We start from the raw sequence: 18,134 nt of genomic DNA on the forward strand, positions 1-18,134 counted from the left end.
ATATATATATATATATATATATATATATATATATATATATATATATATATATATATATATATATAATTTTAGGTGATGAGGGAAACTTAGCTAGCGCAACCATAATTTCACAGCGTTCACATGGTAAGCCCGGCTAACCTGTGAACCACACAGGAAATTAAAGTTAAAATATGTGTGGTAGGATTAAATAAGGAGGTGTACGTAAGAATATATATTTTATTGTTTCTATTTTTTAAAATTACTTAATTGGATTTATTCTCTAAGTTTTGATGGTCAAATAAATTAAATTAAACTTATTTTTACCAAATTGTTGTGACATTTTCATGAATAATTTGTGTGACAATTAATTATTTGTGAACAATATTTTATGTGTTATCAATAATACACAATGAATTATGGCCTTTTCAGGTGCCATTATTTTTATTCAAACATTCCAATTACTTTTGGCAAGACTCAAAATGCCAAGTATGCACTTTTAATTGAAAATATAAAATATGAGTATAGGAATAAAAATAAAGTTAATGGGAATTTCAAACTTCATACTCAAATTAAATTTGTTCATAAGGTACCTCACAGGCAGGCCATATTTATAATTTACCTTTACACCCTTTGATTTTTTTTTTTTTTAAATACATCGGAAGAACAACTAGAAATAGTCAAATATGTTACAAAAAGCATTGCCAAGCTACTCTTACTGACTTCTCAGGAGAAGATGTTGCATCTCAAAATGTTTGGTATTAGTGTAAATGTAAATAGCACCCTCAAAGCTTGAACTAGGTGTGATATTCTATTTTTTTTTTTTAAATCAATCATTAACAAAAGCAACGTATATTCGATAAGAACTTTTGAGATATAATAAAAGTGTAATAATTGAATTTGATTATTTTATTAAATTCAATCACGAGAGTAATAACAATAAACTAGTTTGTACACGTGTTATAAAAGAATAACTACACACTATCTCATAGAATAAGGTAAATGTGCAAACTTGGCTTTTACAATCAAAAGTGCCTAATTTACACTTTCTCCGGCTTCTTTAAATTTAAAAAGAAAAGGTACAAATAATTAGAGGCTCGAATGAGAAAAAAATAATTAGTTTAAAAATACCTAATTTAAGTGTATCTGAATTCAAAATTCCCAGTAGCTTTGATGAGTGTTGGTATTGGGCGAGAGAGATTAGAGGCTTCCTTGTACACAGTTCCAATGGCGTAATTTATAGGCCGGGGAGGGCGGTAAGAAATATATGGAGCATGCTTTTGTGATGTTGTGGTTTGGTACACGGCACAAAAGGCGTGCATGCTACATCTTCCTTTTCACAATCTTTATATTTGTGAAATATTAAAAATAGGTAAAAACTTGTGTGAGACCATCGGGTCAAGATACAAATGTAACACTTATATGCACACATGTCATACTTATATGCTCAAATGTAATACTAATCAGGAATAAAATTTTTGTTACTTATAAGGGTAAATGTAATACTTTTAAGGGAAAATACAATACTTTTACATTTCGATTTAAAAGTATTACATTTTTCCTCAAAAGTATTATATTTGCTCTTATAAGTAAGGGACACTTGTCAACATTACTTATTATGAAAAATGTATTACTTTTTCTCTTAACTTATAAGTAACAAAAATTGTATTCTTAATTAGTGTTATATTTGAGCATATAAGTATGAGATTTGCACATATAAGTATGACATTTACATGGTTCTTTGGCCCGGCCCGACCCGTCTCACGAATAAGGATCCGTGAGACGGTCTCACACAAGTGTGACCCTTAAAAATAAGGGTGAAATAAGTAATAGAACTGCACACAATAATGCAATTAAGCTACTGAACTTATTTTTCACAAAAAAAAAAAAAAAGCTACTGAACTTTAAAACTATACAATTGAATCCCTAAAGTAACTAGTTTCATGCAATATAAAAAATTTGCTTCTTGTAATATAATATACTATTGTAAATTTGATAATCAGGAACAAATACAAATAAGTAAAGTCTCACCCGAACATCCGAACATTTAAGAATATTGTTAGTTCTTTCTCATCATGGTAAGCAACTGTAAACCTTAGGCCGATACATATAAGATGCAGTCACTGCAAACTAAATGCATTATGCTAAAAAAAAAAAAAAGTTAACTACATGTAAAAATTTTAAGTTTCAGTTAAACAATATAAAAAATTTGCTTACATCACTCATCAATTATCACCAAAATATTTCGCAATACCCAGGTGGCCAAATTATGACCCAAAAGCATCATACTCAACTTTGTTATACAAGTAATAAAAGATAAATGTTCTTCATTTTGTCTGAATTGTCACACGAGTGATAGAATACTTTTCTAACTTTTGATAGATATATAATAATGTATGTTTAATTTATTTATAGGAAGGTTTTAATCACACCTTTTTGTGTTATACCTTCTTCATCATCACACATCTTGTGTGTTGTGTCTTCTACCTTTGTGTGAGCAAACTTCATTAAAAACATTTTGGAGTGCAAAACAATTATATGTAAATTAACGTTAGATATACTCTTGCGGATCGGATGAGAGAAATGCAAGAATGAAAGTTAATATTAAACTTTATTATATATCAAGATTTGTAGAAAGAGAAAGCAATACAGTACGTAGATCCTAGCTAGCTTGCATAGTGCAAGTAATAAGATTTGTATAATTTTTCATTATTGAAGTAATTTTAAACTCTCACTAAAAGCTCGAGCATATGTAGTGACGTTCGGACTAATGTCTCCTGGACCAAGAGCCGAATTAATGTTGTTCGTCTCACTGCAAACTTGAACAAAACCATCTGGGTTTGAAAGAATATTAATAGTCCTCCCATCTCTAGTTAAATAAACAAACTTCCATTCTTGGGTTACTAGATCAATGGAAATTACATACGCTATGAAACCCTTATCTTTGTTTTCACTCCTATTACCTTCATATCCCGGACATACAAGCAAATGATCACGACCTCCCAACTTCCAAATCCCTATTGGCTTCCAAACTTCATCCCAGTTTCCTTTTAAACTCCAATACTTATGATACTCGATACTTCTGGTGCACTCTATGCTTGCATGCTTATGCCAATCAATATTACCATCGTTTTCATTCATTAACCAAATCTCAATGCAATCCCCAACCTTTGCATAACCGCTATAACTAAGTAAAGCGATCTCGTCATTCATGATGGTAACCGAAGCAACCTTGCAATAAGATGGGAACTCGATTATCCCAAAAATTTCATCACTAAAGTCAAACCAAACCAAACGTCCCATTATCGGGTCTCCAGGCCGCCAGTCAATTGTCGGGCCACCAGACCGCCAGTAATACCTCCCTTTTAAATAAAAACTCTGATCAAAATGCACCGGAACATGCGGAACCTCATCAATTTGTCTCCAACCCCATGAACCATCACCAATTTGGCTACAAACCATTACAAATTCATAGCTATCCGTGCGTTGAAGACGACATTCATAATACCAAAGCATCACAATCTTCCAAGACATGTTTTTAGACAACCCAAATCCAAACCCTTCATTCATCTCATAATTAACACATTTTTCTATACCAGGTACCTTAACAGAGGGTAAATTCTTAGTTTCTCGAGTAAATGGATTCCATATCAAAATATCCAAAATAAAGTCTGTACCATCACTAAAATACATAATCGAATCACCTCGGCCAAGAATCAAACACAACATGCCATCACAACATATGACATACCTTGTTCCTGAATTTGTTATGTCTAACTTTATGCGTCCGATCTCATCAGACTCAGATTCTTTGTAAACCAAATTATATAAATTATTAACATCGGGCCAATCACAATAAGCGTCAAGCTCTAGAACTGCAAAATCATCATTTTTTGCTAGACTAATTTCGTAGTGTTTATGTATAAAGTCACGATCACTTTTAATCAAAGTATAAAAAAAATTACAAACACATTTAAATCTCATCAAAAACTTTACCGGTATTCGGGATAAAATCTCGATCAGCGCATCTCTGGGTAATTTGCAATTCTCCATTTGTGATAGATATTTGTAAGTTTGTTGAGGGTTAGGTTTCCGGCGCAATTGAAATTGGTATTGTGGTTGTTATGGCCTATGGGTTAAGAGTTCAATGGTGGGGTGTATATATACACGAAATCGGCAGATTGGAGATCTTTTATTATTATTTTTTTAATAAAGAAATTGTAATTATAGTTTTAATTCAAGTGGTTAAAAATTTAAAATACCTACTCCAAGGTTACCGCAGTCCGCATATGTCAATACCTTACACTATACATCCACCGGAAGTTGGCCACGTCACCCGTTGATCATGCCATTAAGGATGGGATTTGGGAATGGATGGTTATACCATGGACCGGGGTGCACAATCACCCCGTAAGGAGATGAGTTCTGTGTATTATAGGCAATCGTTCTGTGTATTCTAGACAATCATCATGTATATTATAGGCAACCGTTTTATGTATTCATGTTAGTAACACATGTTGTGATGTGTTTGTGCATTCGAATGTTAGGATACACAGAATACTAACACAAAATACACAGAACTTATCCTCATAACATTCGAATGCACAAACACATCACAACCTGTGTTACTAGCATTAATACAAAGAACGGTTGCCTATAATACACAAAATATTGACACAAAATACACAGAACTCATCCTCCTAAACATTCGAATGCACAAACACATCACAACCTGTGTTACTAACATAAATACATAGAACGGTTGCCTAGAATATACAGAATGATTGCCTAGAATACACAGAACAATTGCCTAGAATACACAGAACTCATCTCCTTATATTGTGCACCCTGGTCCACGATATAAATTGCCTTTGGGAATAGGTCAAGCCTATTTGTCTGGGCCTATGACCAGGCCTAGTTAGGCATGTCTTGTTTAGTAAAAAAGCTAAGCTTGGGTCTATTTTAAAGTTTATTAAATTAAACAGGCCAGACCTATATATACGAGGCCCAACCTCTAGGTCTACCGGCCTGGCTTATATATATATACTAGTTTTACACGTACATTGCGCGAATGGGTTAATGCTCAATGTTTATATTTAAATAAATATTTGAAAGTATATCAATGCAAGACTATATAGGACAAGTTTATACATAAGTAATTGAATGTCGAATTTGTTTATTTAAATATGTAACTCAAAGTATATGAATCCAAGATACTATATGAAATTCATTATAATTGTCACTAAAATAAATGTTTACAACTTTGTAAAATCGATAGTATAAATATTTGGTCTAAAATGATAGTCTAAATAAATACTACTTTTAGTTTGAATTTTTCTAAGTATTCTTAATTCTCTTTTCAGTAACATATTTACCAGTCGCATCAGTATAGCATAAATACATGCCAAACTGTAGCAAAAAAAAAAAAAAACACATGCCAAACAAGTTGACTTTACAAACCAATGGAGAGCCTAGAAGAGCATATATTAGGTAGGCTCTTTTCTAAATTAATTTGTTGCTTTATTTTTATTTTTATTTGGGTATATTAAAATTTAGACAAGAATGCATCATTTCAATTCAAAAATAGTATATCATTATTTTTAAAAGGTTGAATCTGTAGCTCCAAGGGCCCTCACGCCTCGGTCCGACAAAATAGGGAGTGTGTAAATCATGTTAACTTATCTGAACACAGAGACTAGATTTTTGCTTACTACACACTCAATTATGAATATCAAATTTAATCCTTTATAATCCGTATGAACTGTCCATATTAACTTGATCAATTAACCCTTTAGCCTAAATTAGTTACATATGTTAGGGATTTATGTTTTTCTTTTAGTTTAAAATGTTTTTTAAAGGATGTTGGTATTATTTATTAGAAGACTAGTATTTTTGTCCGTGCATTGCACGGAATGAATTTGTATAATATTTTAAGAATATTTGGATCGATATACAATTATATAAATTATAACATCGAATATTATATAGTGTAATTGATGAAATAGGTTGGATTGATTATATTTTTTGATGTTTTCTTTACTTGAATTAGAGCAAATAATTGTCCAATTACTGGATTCATTGAAGGTGGAATTGCCCAAGGAGCAGCCAAAACTTGAGCGTCCATTTCTGGGTTTCACAAGAACTGCTGAAATATGGAATTCCAGAGCTTGCATGATTGGTCTCATTGGAACTTTCATTGTTGAACTGGTCAGTCTCTCATGTCCCACTTCTTCTATCAATCTTGGCTTCTTCGATTGCTTTTCTTTCTCCCAATTTCTTCGATTGCTTTTGCACTTTGCAGTAGTGAACAATGGATAGGGTTAAATGTAATGGGTTTGGGCTGATGGGTTACAAATGGCAATAATAATAATAGGGTTAAATGTAATGGGTTTGGGCTGATGGGTTACAAATGGCAATAATAATAACCACCACCACCACCTCCTTTCTATTCTAAATTCAACTAAATTACAGAATTTATCTCTTGCTAACAACTTTTCCATGGAATTTCACTTTGACTTCCCTTCCAATATTTTCCGCGAACCAAACAAGCCCTTGAATGATTTTCTTTCCTTTTTGTCAACTGCTTATTTTTCCGGATAATTATAGTCTGAATATTCTGCTCTGTATTCTCTGTGTTTTCAGATCTTGAATAGGGGAATTCTTCAGGTTATTGGAGTGGATGTTGGGAAAGGCCTTGATCTTCCCCTATGAGTATTGGGTTGTTTTTGCCTTGTAACACAACTGTATTTCATTCATGCCTGCCCATCACATATGTAATTCTGAAAACAAATTACTATTATACTTCAAAGATTTCAAATAACTTTGTATTTTCTGACTTATGTGGAATAAATACTGATGAACATGTTTTCTGTTTTAACTTTATTTTTCGTAGAAAAAAGAAAACAAACAAAAAATGATCTAAATGACCCTGCATATTCTGGTATCTATAACAGCCACTTTGGAAGAAGACTCAGAAGGTGGTTCCAGTGCTTCAGCTAGGGATAATCTGGGATTTTTCCAGGCAGATTCTGCCCAAAGCTTTATTCTTTCCCCTTCGGCTTTTCTATTCTGTTGCAGACACAATGTTTCTGCATAACCACCTATACAAACAAATCAACTAAGTCGATTAAGCGATCGAACAGGGAAAATATCATCAAAAAATGGCTTGTCAAGTTATGATCATAGCTCAATGGTCAAAAAGTTGAGTGTAGGTGTAGTGGCCTAGCAAATACTCGGGTTTGAATCCTCAATGGGGGAAGATCTCAGCCTTGGGGTAAAAAGCAAGCACTCAGACCTTGCCTCACTGAGGCACATTCCGCGATTTACCTTCTCTCACAATCCCCAAGGCAGGGGGTGAGGGGCCCTCACGTTTAGGGTTTAAACATCTAAGTTTGAGCATAGAATCCAAGGGTTTTCTGTAACTAGAACAGATTGAAAAACACTGTCACTGTGTATCTCGAAAACAAATGTACACATTACCTATTTCAAGAGCTTAGATATCTTAATATCTTTTCCGTCCTTGGAACTAGCTCAAACTGAAAATTTCTTGCAGGTTTACTAATTGAATGCATGAAATCTGCTAATAGTTTTTTGCAGTATGGTGAATCCAGAAACATTTACTAAATGAATGTATGCAATCTGCTTATCTCGGTTTAAGTTGTAATATGCACATTATTAAAACAAATAAATTGCCTTAACTAGTTATGGGCATGGTAGTTTTTTTATACAAATCGCTGTATCAACTGATTTCGGGATAGGTTCAAAATATAGACTCCATATTATATGTCTTTTTTGTTAAACACAGGCTTAACGCCTTATAACTGAATGCAATTAATAAGTGGAGTACCTCTCGCAAGGGCAATTATATCTCTTCTGCAAGCCTTCTCTTCAGCACCTGTAAGCACAGATCGCACAATTCAAGATTTCATTTCTAATGCATCTTTTATACCCCTCTATCCCAAACAACTGTCATGAGAAGGAAAACACATATATAGGAGATTGTATTTAATATTCCACTTACCATTTAATTTAATTGATTATTTGCAATTTTTCATACTCCCCCTTCATAAGTTTACCGTTTAATTGAACTTTAATTATGGAGTACAACTTAAGGGTATTGTAGGAAATGAACCCATGAAAACCATTGATGAAACTTTAAAAGGACAGCTAGAATTAGTCATAGGATAGGTTTTGAGAGACAGCATATTAGAAGGTAAGATGTCTCCATACTGTGTATTCATACCTTCAGTCTCCAGTGGAGGAGCTTTAAGCAATTCAATTGCCCTTCTGTAAAGTCCCTGGATAACATATCAAATAACAGAAACGCATTCAACTAACAAAAATTAGCCATGGCATCAAATTGTAAAATTAAAGAATATGAATTCAAGTCACTTCATTTAAACGGATTATTTTAACTGAAGATACCTTGTCCAGAATACTGAAACAAATGACCCATACATGGTTTTATCCTGTGCTTATACTTAGGATGTGCATTATGTTGTCGTCTTACAGGATGAAAATCAAGCCATAGTAGATAATAAAGTGGTTTGAAAAAATAGCAGCAGTATGAACATGAAATTGAAACAGGGAAATCCTTACTGAAATCATTTACGTAGTTTCTAACCTCTTGAATTAAAAGAGAGCTCGATTCCTCAACTGTTGATTTACGTCGATACATATGACCTACGCAGGTTAAAATAACACCAACTTTGGGATGATGATCACCTATGCCAAATAAAGTAAAACAGAATAGCTAAATAACACGCCATTATTCTTCTCTCAGAAAACGAAAAAATTGAAAAGGGGGGTGGTCAAACCAAAAGTTTCTCCCGCTTTCACCAGTGCTTCAGTTAGCATCTTCTCTGCTTTGTCAAAGTTCCTAAAGTTCAAGCATAAGGATCACAATGATATTAATATCATTTACAAGCTGGCTGCATATATTACAAGCTTACCCCAAATGAGCCTCAAGCTGTCCTAAAGCACAAGTAGCTCCTAATATAACATCCTCGAAACTCATATTACAAGCTGATAACTGATGTAGATAACTAGAACTTTTGCCCAAAGATTCCTCATGAATCACTCTTGTGTACAATTGCTTCGCCATTTCAAAATCCCCCATACGGTGAAGGAATTCGCCATAAGATAGCGCAGCATTGCCAATAAATCGATCCAATACATTAGAGGAACAGTCACCATCCCGAACTTCTGGAAAGAAAGATGCCGCTGGAAAGAAATCCATGTTAATACCATAGAGAAATGAGAAGCACACTCAAGAAAATGAACAGGCTCGACAATCGGTCATTTCTTACCTGATTTAGTATCACCCCGGACCAATTCAACAAGACCTTTTAATGCCCTCGAATGATCTTCCAAAGCCCCAAATCCTGCACTGCCAAGCTCTATCTTAATGGTTTCCAAGAGTCGCAAGCATACGTTCACAATTACTGACGAAGCATCATCCTACACAGGGAAAGCAAAAACGAAATACCATTCATAAAAATACAAAATGCAAACTTTTACTTGATTCAAATGATAATCAACAGTTTCATAGAGGTTTACTTGACCCAGTTCTAAATGAAGTCCAACAAGTGCCTCCGAGGCAGCAACTACAACAACGGCCATAAGCTATCAATAGCAAAGTTGTTGGCCAGTAAATAACGAAAAACTGTTTATTAACTTAACTATACAATAATAACGATTACCTCTAACAATTATTGAAGACGAGCTTAATTGTTGAATTTTCTGAAGTTTCTCAATTGCTTCTTCATAATTCCCACTGAACACCCATTAGGAAAGAAGAACAACAGGGCAAGAAAATGATGAAATTAATACAAATTCAATTAATCAAAAATATATATACTAATGAAAATTGACTATCAGAAAAATGTTTCTTTAAGAAGAAGAAGAAACCTATGATATAATAATGTAGACATCGCGAGTAAAACCATCCCTCTAGCATTCTCATCGGAGTGAGTAGAGTAGCACTGCTCCAACACCAACTGAGCTTGAGCATACGCATCATCTATATTTGTATAGTTTTTTTTTTAAACGATCTTTAAAAATATGATTTAAAAATTAAAAAAAAAAAAAAGAAAAAGAAAAAAGGAGGATGATAGAAGAAAATACCTGATTTTTTAGAACGGGCGAGAGAGAGCGCGTAATTCGTCATCTCAAGAGCAACTGGGTTAACATTGAAAGATCTGTCTAGGTCGCTTTTATCCGAGAAAACTCTACGCGGCGGTGGCGCCGCTACTGCTGGTGGCCGGAGAAGAGCGAATGCAGAGCCAAGCCTTCTGCCTCTGCAGAGCTTATCTCCGATTCTAATCATGGAGCTGCTGATGCTTATTTCTCCGTCTTCTACTTCACTGCAGGGAAAACAAAAACCCTAAATTGCAATAAAAGGGTTTATCAATCAATTTAACTTCCCTTGCACATCTGTCATTTTCACTTCTAAAATTTCCACCTATTTTTCTCTACATGTTCTATAATATTCTCATCTGTAAAGATCAACAAGATTCTAATTCAAATGTATGTCATTTCCCATTAAAATATGGCAACAGTAACAAGTAAAGAAAAAAAATTGCTCCTTTACTAACTGAAGAACTTGTGAATATAAAATTAAACATATTTACTAAGTATAGTTTTCATTTTGAAAATTGTAGTTTTCATTTTGAAAATTGAAAATATATTTCAATTTTTTAGAAAATTTGAGAATTTTTATAAATTATTTTCTAAATAGAAAACAGAATTTATATCATCTATGTTATATATCATTACAATCACCGCTAAAAAATAAGATTTGAGTAAAATGATTCCTTGGATAAATTATTTTTCCTCTTGTTTTGGTTTAAATAGAACAATGCATTTAGTTCAGGATCTAATTCACTTAAACTATGTATCATTGTATTTAGATTGAGTATGTATTACAAAAGATATAGTAAGCCAAAGATCGAAGATCATATGTGAACAGGATTAAGATCAAGACGGTTATTCAGTTAGAAAGAAAATCGTATAGATTCCTTATAAATACTCTTCATCCATATTCAGATCAGGTTGACGAATTTTAATAAACTACTCTGAATATCGCATTACTCCTTCGAAAGGTTTATATCGGAGATTAATCGGATCAACTTGATGAATTTAATTCAATTCAAATTAATTGATGATTGATGAATAAGGGTCGTAACCCACAATAGCAACTCGGGAGAGTAGCAATTGAGGGGGAGCCTCGCCTTGTAAAGATTGAGAAATCTTGCACCAGCTCTTTGTTGGGTTTGACTTCCCTCCTATGTGGTAAATAGCTTATGTTTGGACCAAGCTAATTTGTATCCACTAAAATCACGAAGAAAGTAAGACATAATTATAATTGTTACTCTGTATATTATATATAATAATAGGTTATTAGTTAAATCATCCAAACTAAAATCACGAAGAAAGTAAGACATGCACAAGAATGCATCAGTTTGGTAACCAAGTTCGGAATAACCATTTCTACATATGGGACACCATATCCAACAGAAAGTTTACCATACAAGTAGGGATGTCAATTGTACCCGTACCCGACGGGGAATCCGATTCCCCGCCCCTACGGGGATGGGGATGGGGACAAAAATAGGGGATCGGGGATGGGGATGGGGGCAATTTTAAATTCCCCGCTGGGGATGGGGGCGGGGATGGGGAGTACTCTCCCCGCCCCGCCGCCCCGTCCCTGAAATATATATGTGTATAGTCACACAACACACACACATGTTTTACTTTGTATATAATATATACGGAGTATAATTTTAGAAGCATTTTTGTCATTGTATGTCATGAAATGTATATTTAGGTAACATGTTTTATTGTAAAATATTGAATACTACTTTAAGTTGGAGATGAATATATATGCGTTATTTATTTAAATATTTTTAATGTTTAATTTTTAAATCTTTTTATAACTTATAAACGGGGTGGGGATTCCCCATCCCCGAATAATCCCCGTGGGGATGGGGATGGGGGGATTTTTCCCTTCCCCGGCGGGGATGGGGACGGGGACGGGGAATGGAGAAGAAAGTCGGGGGCGGGGATGGGGGGTATGTCGCCCGCCCCCCACCCCGCCCCGTTGACATCCCTACATACAAGTAGATTAAAGAGTGAACACTTCAAGATGCACCAGATAATCACAACGATTTTCCTTGGGATCCACCATCCGCATTTGCCAAGACAGAATCGAGTAATCCAGTAAAACTAGGAACTGTCAAATTTATAGAGATACCCGCTGCTACCCATACTCTGGCAACCAAAGAACATTCAAGAAAGATGTGAGCCACCGTCTCCTCTTCGTTGTTGCACAAGGGACATTCCGATGCGACTTAATAGGTTATTAGTTTATATATATTTTTAGTTAGGTTAAATACGAATATAAATTTGGTTCAGGTATAAAATATAAAAATCTAAAATCTTACATATATACACTTGGAAACTAATTGACTAATATGTTGGTCTAATTTGAAGGTAATTAACTTTGTATACAGGTTAATTTATGTAACATTATTCAAAAATTAATTTGATTCGTACGGTACTCTTTCATGTGCTTGAAGAATAAACTTTAATATGATTCATGGCTAGCTGAGGAGGAAATTGCCCTAAAGCCCCTAATCCACAATACTTTTGCTTTGCATAATAATAATGAAGAATGCTTATAAAATTAAACAATGATTCATATGGCAGCTTAGCAGAATCAGGCCTCGTACGTTATTTGTATAACTTTTATTTATTCTGCTTTTTTTCCTTCTTTTTTAAAATTATTATTTAGAAAAAAAAATCGTATTTACATATCTTAATAGAAATGAAATGAAAGACTCTGAGGGGTTTTAATGCAAATCACCAAGTAATATTGGCCATGTTTTGTTTGGTAATGTAGTTAGCTTATTAATCAATTTTGACTTATTTGATCACTATTAGTTATTTGACTTGGTTAAACAATCAATATGAATATTTGATTAATTAGTTTTTTTTTTTATAACAACTAATTTAGCAGATCAACTTTTTGATAAAGTCATTTTACATAAACTAACCGTTATCAGCTAACAATTAATGCTATCAACTAGTCAAACCCACTAACCCAATAAACTAACCGCTATCAACTATTTACCAAACACTCCATTGTCTCAAAAATTTGTCAAATAGGCCACTCAACTACACACCGAACTGTAATTAGGTCTATCAAACTCAAAAAAAAAAAATACAAATGAATCCCTTAACAACACAAATTCAATTCAATCCAAAATTACCTATTTACCTAAAAGTATACTGGCGTGACAGTTACTGATTTAAAAATATTTTAAAAACAAACTGCCAGAGACGAGTCGACAAAGCCTAGCGTATCGTCTCTAGCAGTTCTTGTTTTTTTTAATTAATTATTTTATTTTAAACTATTTTAAAAAATATTTCTTTAATTGTAACTGCCACGTCAACATTCTTTTAGTTTGTGTTGTGCTGTTCAGGGACCCGATTTTTTTTTCTGAGTTCGATGGCTTAATTTCAATTTGGTGTGCAGTTGAATAGCCTATTTGGTGTGCACTTGAGTAACCTATTTGACCCTTATTCAAAAATTGCCCATATCATTCCAATTCTATCTAAAGTATTATCACTCCCACTCTTTAAAGTACAAAGTGATATCATACTCTTTTGCATATAGGCTAGTAAAACTGATTTCTTTTGTTTCCTAGCTTTATCTTTTGACATATAAATCTATCAAATAGTAGTGGCACATATCCCCTGAAGCAAGTAATGCACATATACCCTTTCTTATCAAAAGCAAAAGCCAAGAAAAAGAGGGGAAATGGATAAAGAAAATCTTCTGCAAAAAAAGAGAATATTGTTCTCTCTACCATGCTTTCTGCTTTAAGACCATATATATAAGAGCTCCCAGGACCACCAAAGGATGTCAAGTCTCTTAGAGTCTATCTCATCTCCATCTACAATAGCTTCACATTGAATTGAAAAAAGAAAATGATAATATCTTCCTATTTTTTGTCCATTTTGTTTTGCATATTCTTCCTTGTTGTTGACACAAGTAAATTCCAGTTCAGTTCATATTCTTTTGCATTGCTATTCAATGAAGAAACTGAATTATTTTTTTATTTTTTATTTTTTGGGAGCAGATGGGAACCAGATCATAGTAGTTAACAACTGCAATGAAAGCATTTGGCCAGGAATTCTTGGGGGAGCAGGGCAGCCGACTCCGAAAGATGGAGGCTTTCATCTGAGTAGTGGCGAGGAAGTAGTCCTGGACGTACCTGAGAAGTGGTCGGGGAGGATATGGGCGCGCCAGAACTGCTGCTTTGACGAGAATGGGAAAGGCTCGTGCGACACAGGGGACTGCGAGGGCCAGTTACACTGCAAGGGGAGGGGCGGGGTGCCACCAGCCACGGTGGTGGAGATGACACTGGGAACATCCTCCTCCCCCCTGCATTTCTATGATGTCAGCTTAGTAGATGGCTTCAACTTGCCTGTTTCAATGAAGCCGGTTGGCGGGGGGATAGGGTGTGGCGTGGCGTCCTGCGAGGTTGATCTCAACATATGCTGCCCTTCTGCATTGGAAGTGAGGGTGGGTGGGAAGGTGGTGGGGTGCAAGAGCGCCTGCTTGGCAATGCAGTCTGCCAAGTACTGCTGCACTGGCCAGTACTCGAACCCCAAAACCTGCAAGCCCACACTTTTCGCGAATCTGTTCAAGGCCATTTGCCCCAAAGCTTATAGCTATGCCTTTGATGATTCCTCTAGTCTGAACAAATGCAGGGCTTCTAGATATGTGATCATCTTCTGCCCTCCAACATGAAGGCTGGCAACCTGGCAAGACATGAAAGTGTTGAGCATTTTATGTAATTCTCAGACATCATTCATGCTGATAATGTTGTACTGGTTTTTGATAAAAGTTATAGAGTAGTTTCTTACTAGATGTGTAGACAGATGTTATGCAGATGTCATTCTTCTTCATCATGACCTGTTAAAGAAGTACCAAGAGTCCATGCCAAAGCAGCAACTGGATTAAACAGAAACATTATGACATTGTGTGACCAACACATTCAATGCACTGAAATATTCATAAAATAAAGCTGGTAATACAACTGGGCCAGACAAGAAAAGGTTATATTCCTTGAATAGATGCAATATTTTACATGGTCTCAGACATCATAATCGAATAGTACAAACTAGGAACTTCATGTGGAAGGATTTGTAATTTTGTATGTTCCCTGACCATGGATCCGTAGGAGCTACTATGTGTTGAAGCATCATCTACTGGAGGGACCCGGTCCTAGCAATAGCGGGGTCTCCTTTTCAGTACTAGCCTTTGTATCTGTATTCCTATTTGCTGCCCAAGCCCTAAGAGGTGGTTCAAAATGCTTACTGGCAACATCTGGTGGTGGTTCATCTTCCCCTGGGAGAACAAGGAGTCCCTTCTCACGAAGGGAAGATGGCTCATTATAGCAGGCATTCCAAAGGGAATCCACCAGTTGCCTTTCCTCTCTCGCAGCACCAAGATCTTCAGGGGACATCAAGCTGATCCCATCAATTCGTTGTTGTAGTAATTGTTTGAGTTTCTCATCGTCCACTCTTAAAGAACCATCTGATTGTCCTGTGTTGACCTGTGTCAGCTCAAGAAGGCCTTGAAGTGCACCCTCTCTTACCTCTCCATCCTCACTGGAGGCAAGATGCATCAGAATGCGGGGGAATCCTAGCTCAGTGACAACATTGCAATCTGAATGATTCTCACGCAGCAAGTAATGAAACAAGTTCAGGGCTTTCCTACAAAAGAATGCATTTCAAAAAGATACATAAGTAACTTTCAAAAGAAGCCACCATAACTCTTTAACTATCATTTTCCTTCTTTTGTACAAAGTTGGAAACAAACAGGAAAAAAAGACCACAGTTCACCATGTATCAAAAAGAGTACCTTTGAAACCTCGCGCTCTCAGAACCTAAAGCATCTCTCAATGCTGCATAACCATTTGCAAGGCGGAATGCAGCAATCCCAGGTTTATTGTGCCTGATAAGAGCTGCAAGATAACCCAGAAGGCAAGAGAAATGTGAAAAATAATGTCAGAATCAACCTTAGTAAAAATTATACAAACAAGGAAACTTTTAAACAGCCATGTGAAATACTGGCATATAAGATAAAATTAAAACCAGAGAAGAGACCCACATGAGATGGCACTCAGAGCCTTTGTGCGAACAGTAACATCAGCATCTGAAGTAAAATTTGAAAGAAGGGGCTCTAGGCCATTAGCTTCCATCACCAGTTGCTGGCTCCTGGGATTGTTCTGAACAATTGTACTTACAACTTCTGCAGCCTTAGCTCTGATATTAGCATGGGAATTCCTCAAGTAACCAAGTAGAGGCACCAATCCACCAATTGAATGAAGATCTTACCAAAAAAAAAAAAAAAAAGAACGAGTTAGAGAAAGGATAAGGCAAACTGCAAACAGATATAGCACAGAGAACCATGCTAACCATATATTCCACATCGATTGAAACTCAGTAACTCACCATTGGCCATGTCAATGGACTCAACATGCTCTTGCAGTTCATCCAACATATCTGCAAAAATTTATGAAGCCCATTGAATATACTTTGTAGAATAAAACATGCAATAGACTCTTTATTTAAAGAAAGTAAAAGGCTAGAGATCAAAGACAGGAATTACAATAACTCCATACCTTCAATATCCTGGGGAGTAATCCCTTGTGACTCGAGCACCTGCTCTGGGGTTTGCATTACAAGAGAAATCTCCTTCATTCGCTTCAAGACGTCAACAGTTTGAGCTTGCATAGCCTCCATAAACCATTTCCGATCCTCCTCACTAATCAAAAACATCAATTACCCATTATCTTCCCAGTATTACAAAACCTTCCCCCACAAGAAGGTAACTTTAAAGCCAGTCTGGTTGATTAATAAACACTGCCCAAAGAAGCTGCATTTTTGCATTAATTACTACTTCTGCCCCATTTTACTTATTTTGTTCATTGCTTATTTGTCAAAACAACTCTTCTTTTCCGTTCATTACTTCATTTTTTATAAGACTTTGTAATAATTTTTAAATGTAATTTTTTCTGTTTAAAATATAATTTTTAATATAAATATATAAATTTTATTCACTAATACTAAATTAAATATTAGAAAAAATAAATAAATTTTTAGATGTTTTGGTTAAAGCCTCCTGATTCCTTAACCACCGAAACAGACACAGAGAACTATAGAAGGCACCAATGGAACAGAGAGAATAGCATTTAAGCTGTAGAGATTCCATAGACTATACTGTGAAGATGAAATGTTTCATTTTTGCATTCATTACTACCTTTTAAGCTGTTAAAATTGCACATTCCCAATAGCATACAGTATGAAACTGAATTTTTTGCATAATTACTATCATTTTATAAGCAGTAGAAACTTCACATACATACACAACACAATATCATATACTTCCAATCTTTTCAGGACAAATTTCAACCACACAGCACATACAATCAATATCCAATCGAAAACAGAATTTTCATGACGTCACAATGATTGCAACAAAATAACCATAGCATCCACACAAAAACTGTACCTCAGGTTACGAGAAGATTGAGTACCATCAGCATGGGAGAGACTCCATTTAAGCAAACCCTCCCAGTTAGGTCCCTCTTTCGCCATTTCTATTCAGCTGTAGTATCAAAAACCCTAATGAAGTGTTTGAGAATTGAATGGGGACAAAATAGAATTGTACCAATGAAGATTATAGTTATATAGAGACAGATCGCGCTAAAGTGCTTTTGGATCGAGAAGTTTCTGGAACTGCAAGAATAATCCAGTGTTTTCGGGCGACGGACGACTGGGAGAGGAGTTGAGGAAACACGTACATGCGTGTACTCTGCAGAAGCTCGTAAAAGATTAGGTTAGATTGCGATGGGCCTAAATACGTAAACCCAATTTCCCGGATTAAAACTTTAAGCCTGTTTATCATGGCAACAATCATTATTGTGTGGACCATGGTCCACACAACTGTGTGGATTATACTATTAAATAATGCACATTCAATATAAAAATAATGTATATTCAGTATAAAAATAATGTACATTATATTCAGGGGATGTACATTATTTGTGTACTAAATGTATATTATTTTTATAATATAAAAA

The 18,134-nt window shown here is 35.1% G+C and overlaps 4 protein-coding genes across 5 annotated transcripts in view; 2 read left to right on the forward strand and 2 right to left on the reverse strand.

Moving 5' to 3' along the window:
- The window catches only part of LOC116006996 (light-harvesting complex-like protein OHP1, chloroplastic), an 11,015-nt gene extending 4,162 nt beyond the window's left edge, over positions 1 to 6,853 (forward strand). The window contains exons 2-3 of the mRNA XM_031247550.1: positions 6,061 to 6,183; positions 6,619 to 6,853. Of these exons, the coding sequence (XP_031103410.1) occupies positions 6,061 to 6,183; positions 6,619 to 6,687 (192 nt within the window). The 3' untranslated portion in view covers positions 6,688 to 6,853. The remainder of the gene's footprint in view (positions 1 to 6,060; positions 6,184 to 6,618) is intronic.
- LOC116006995 lies at positions 6,776 to 10,471 on the reverse strand. 2 transcript variants are annotated; one of them, XM_031247548.1, is made up of 11 exons: positions 10,102 to 10,471; positions 9,886 to 9,997; positions 9,678 to 9,751; positions 9,535 to 9,581; positions 9,285 to 9,435; positions 8,928 to 9,198; positions 8,793 to 8,854; positions 8,600 to 8,658; positions 8,219 to 8,273; positions 7,823 to 7,870; positions 6,776 to 7,076 (listed from the first exon to the last, which is right to left on the reverse strand). In XM_031247548.1, exons 1-11 carry the CDS (start codon positions 10,301 to 10,303, stop codon positions 6,895 to 6,897), a joined length of 1,263 nt encoding a protein of 420 aa, XP_031103408.1. In that variant the 5' UTR covers positions 10,304 to 10,471; the 3' UTR covers positions 6,776 to 6,894. The 2 variants fall into 2 exon arrangements, with proteins under 2 accessions (XP_031103408.1, XP_031103407.1); XM_031247547.1 differs by having other exon boundaries at positions 8,600 to 8,700; positions 10,102 to 10,470.
- Positions 10,472 to 13,775: 3,304 nt separating this feature from the next.
- On the forward strand, positions 13,776 to 14,952 carry LOC116006949 (thaumatin-like protein). The gene is made up of 2 exons (XM_031247483.1): positions 13,776 to 14,032; positions 14,121 to 14,952. The coding sequence occupies exons 1-2, from the start codon at positions 13,969 to 13,971 to the stop codon at positions 14,792 to 14,794; spliced, it is 738 nt and encodes a 245-aa protein (XP_031103343.1). The 5' UTR covers positions 13,776 to 13,968; the 3' UTR covers positions 14,795 to 14,952.
- A 132-nt stretch (positions 14,953 to 15,084) lies between these two features.
- LOC116006948 lies at positions 15,085 to 17,872 on the reverse strand. The gene is made up of 6 exons (XM_031247482.1): positions 17,564 to 17,872; positions 16,674 to 16,816; positions 16,504 to 16,554; positions 16,160 to 16,381; positions 15,911 to 16,013; positions 15,085 to 15,762 (listed from the first exon to the last, which is right to left on the reverse strand). Exons 1-6 carry the CDS (start codon positions 17,647 to 17,649, stop codon positions 15,249 to 15,251), a joined length of 1,119 nt encoding a protein of 372 aa, XP_031103342.1. The 5' UTR covers positions 17,650 to 17,872; the 3' UTR covers positions 15,085 to 15,248.
- Between the last annotated feature and the right edge of the window lie 262 nt (positions 17,873 to 18,134).

This window comes from Ipomoea triloba, chromosome 15 (assembly GCF_003576645.1).
Source record: "Ipomoea triloba cultivar NCNSP0323 chromosome 15, ASM357664v1".
Taxonomy (NCBI): Eukaryota; Viridiplantae; Streptophyta; class Magnoliopsida; order Solanales; family Convolvulaceae; genus Ipomoea; species Ipomoea triloba.

What these genes read in the sequence shown, in the direction of transcription:
- LOC116006995 (XM_031247547.1), bottom strand. Translation starts at nt 10,303, where the DNA reads ATGATTAGAATCGGAGATAAGCTCTGCAGAGGCAGAAGGCTTGGCTCT. An exon ending in CGCCCGTTCTAAAAAATCAG is followed by an intron (nt 9,998 to 10,101) that starts GTATTTTCTTCT and finishes ATACAAATATAG; the next exon opens with ATGATGCGTATGCTCAAGCT. An exon ending in TCTACATTATTATATCATAG is followed by an intron (nt 9,752 to 9,885) that starts GTTTCTTCTTCT and finishes ATGGGTGTTCAG; the next exon opens with TGGGAATTATGAAGAAGCAA.
- LOC116006949 (XM_031247483.1), top strand. Translation starts at nt 13,969, where the DNA reads ATGATAATATCTTCCTATTTTTTGTCCATTTTGTTTTGCATATTCTTC. An exon ending in CTTCCTTGTTGTTGACACAA is followed by an intron (nt 14,033 to 14,120) that starts GTAAATTCCAGT and finishes TTTTGGGAGCAG; the next exon opens with ATGGGAACCAGATCATAGTA.
- LOC116006948 (XM_031247482.1), bottom strand. Translation starts at nt 17,649, where the DNA reads ATGGCGAAAGAGGGACCTAACTGGGAGGGTTTGCTTAAATGGAGTCTC. An exon ending in CAATCTTCTCGTAACCTGAG is followed by an intron (nt 16,817 to 17,563) that starts GTACAGTTTTTG and finishes GTTTTTGATTAG; the next exon opens with TGAGGAGGATCGGAAATGGT. An exon ending in TACTCCCCAGGATATTGAAG is followed by an intron (nt 16,555 to 16,673) that starts GTATGGAGTTAT and finishes AAATTTTTGCAG; the next exon opens with ATATGTTGGATGAACTGCAA.